Source organism: Cyprinodon variegatus, unplaced genomic scaffold (assembly GCF_000732505.1).
Source record: "Cyprinodon variegatus isolate N-32 unplaced genomic scaffold, C_variegatus-1.0 Scaffold142, whole genome shotgun sequence".
Lineage (NCBI taxonomy): Eukaryota > Metazoa > Chordata > Actinopteri > Cyprinodontiformes > Cyprinodontidae > Cyprinodon > Cyprinodon variegatus.
Genome location: NW_015150595.1, coordinates 502,439 through 504,448, shown reverse-complemented (window position 1 = coordinate 504,448; position 2,010 = coordinate 502,439). Strand labels below are relative to the sequence as shown.

The 2,010-nt window shown below is 40.1% G+C and overlaps 1 protein-coding gene across 1 annotated transcript in view; it reads left to right on the top strand.

Annotated features, from left to right (window-relative positions):
- Window positions 1–2,010, top strand: part of LOC107086061 (huntingtin-interacting protein 1-related protein-like) — a 33,247-nt gene that overhangs the window by 6,856 nt on the left and 24,381 nt on the right. The window contains exons 7-8 of the mRNA XM_015376802.1: window positions 769–845; window positions 934–995. Of these exons, the coding sequence (XP_015232288.1) occupies window positions 769–845; window positions 934–995 (139 nt within the window). The remainder of the gene's footprint in view (window positions 1–768; window positions 846–933; window positions 996–2,010) is intronic.

The following is a 2,010-nucleotide window of genomic DNA, read 5'->3' as shown; positions in this document are numbered from 1 at the left end:
ATTTCTTTTTTTTTTCTTGTAATTTTTGTGGTCCACCTAGCGCTCCCTGGTGGCCACCTTTTCTGTAAACAAGTCTCTATTGAGTTAATGGTCTTGTTCTGCAGGTTTAATAAGCCGTCGAATGATTTAAGCAATTCCTAATCATTCACGGGTTGTAAAGTTTTAAAAATTAAACCTTGGTTTCTTTTATTTACTTCGGCAAACCTTGAAAGGTCTACATGATGAGACTTTGCAAATGCTTCACCACGATGGAGCTGTGAGCTCAATGCTCAATGCTGTGAGCTCACTCTAAACTTGAAAACAAGTGATAGAGTGAGACAAACAAACCAAAAGGAGAGTCCAATCAGAGTCACAGTCTGCTGTGATCCACCTGTTTGCTGTTTTTTCTCTGTCCGGGTACCTTGTTGTGTTTGTTCACCTTCATGGACCAGCCCTGAAGACTAAACAAGCCTATACAATAAAACTGTTTATCAATAACGCTTTAAATTTGGTTCTCAAGTCCAGCTGAGGAACAAAGTGAGACATTCAGAGGTCTGGGTTGGGAGGAAATGGCAGCATTTTTCTCTGTTTCTCTAAACATATCCTGGAAAGTAAGTCTGCAGGGTTTGGTTTTATTTTTACAGATAAAATTGGTTTTATTTTAAACTGTTAATCCACCTCGTACTAAGGGAAACAACCTGAATCCATCTGCAAGTGAAAATATCCCAATTAATCGCTCAGAAACAGATTTAGAAAAGGCCTTTTAATGTGTTCGATGTTCTTCAACAGCACAAAGTGATTCCAGGTAACCTGGAAGCCACTGATGAAACCTTGGAGAAGGAAGCAGGAACTGATATGACCAAAGTGTAAGTTTTCCTCCTGACCTGTTTGGATTCTACAGAAACAGCTTGAATTTCCCTGAACCGGCAGCTAAGTATCTTTCCTGCGTTGTAGGTTGGACATGACTCAGCAGCTGATGGACCACTGGGATGCTGGACTGAAGATGGCTGAGACAGGTAAGACTCGGACGGATCAGACGGCAGTATTAGTATCTCAAGGATAAATGTCATGTTTGCCAGGCGGTTTAAAAAGGAGTAATTAAAAAGGAGTAGGATGTCTGAATCAAGTCTAGCAGACTGGTAAGAACAAGACCATGATGTTAGAATTAGCAGAATTTATTAAAGGTATTAGTGGAGGATGTTCTTTTTCTGGGTGGATCATCAAAATAAGTGGTCCTCCTAATTGTCAATCATTCTGGTGAATGTTTAAATAAGGCCGTCCTATGTGCTTCCTCCATTTTCACTTTACGGTGGTGAGTCTGACATAGTGGAAAAATTGCAAATATTAAGTAAGCTTGTATGAGTTATGCAAACAGCAACTTTAAACAGAGCGTGCACGAGCCCATTTCCCCTCATGCACGCTCTCACGTGCGTTAAATAGGCGTTCCTTTTGAGGAGCGGGTACAGGGTTGTGCATGTGCATTTTTTTTTTCTAAGTTTAAAATTTGCAGAAAACCTCTACTATACCTTCATACCTTTTCTTTTTTTTTGTCAGCAAGGAATATTTTCACCAAAACAGCAGCATTGATAAGGGATTGGGATTGAGTTCTGGATTAATAGAGAAGACATGTGTCTGCATTTGGTCTAATAAAATGTTAATGTAGGAATGATGGAGGGCTAAAGTATGGGGATGCCTTTCTTTGCCTTTGTTGTCAAATATAATGATGACCAGTTGTACAGTCATCACAGTATGTTAAAGGAATATTACACCCAAAACATGATTAGCCTTCATTTTCTACTCACCCCCATGCTGAACAACACTCTTGAGTACTTTTTTGATATCTCAAATGCATCTGGAGATCTGGGAGGCTTCTTGCTGTCTGCTGACATTCAAATAATGGAGGTCTATGGCGCCCGAGGCAGAAAGGTCCATAAAAGTCCACAAAAAATGTGTCAATCTTCCTCCACACTGCTCGTCCAATGTATTCCAAGTGTCCTCAGTGGGTAGCATCCAGAATTTACTCGAAACGAA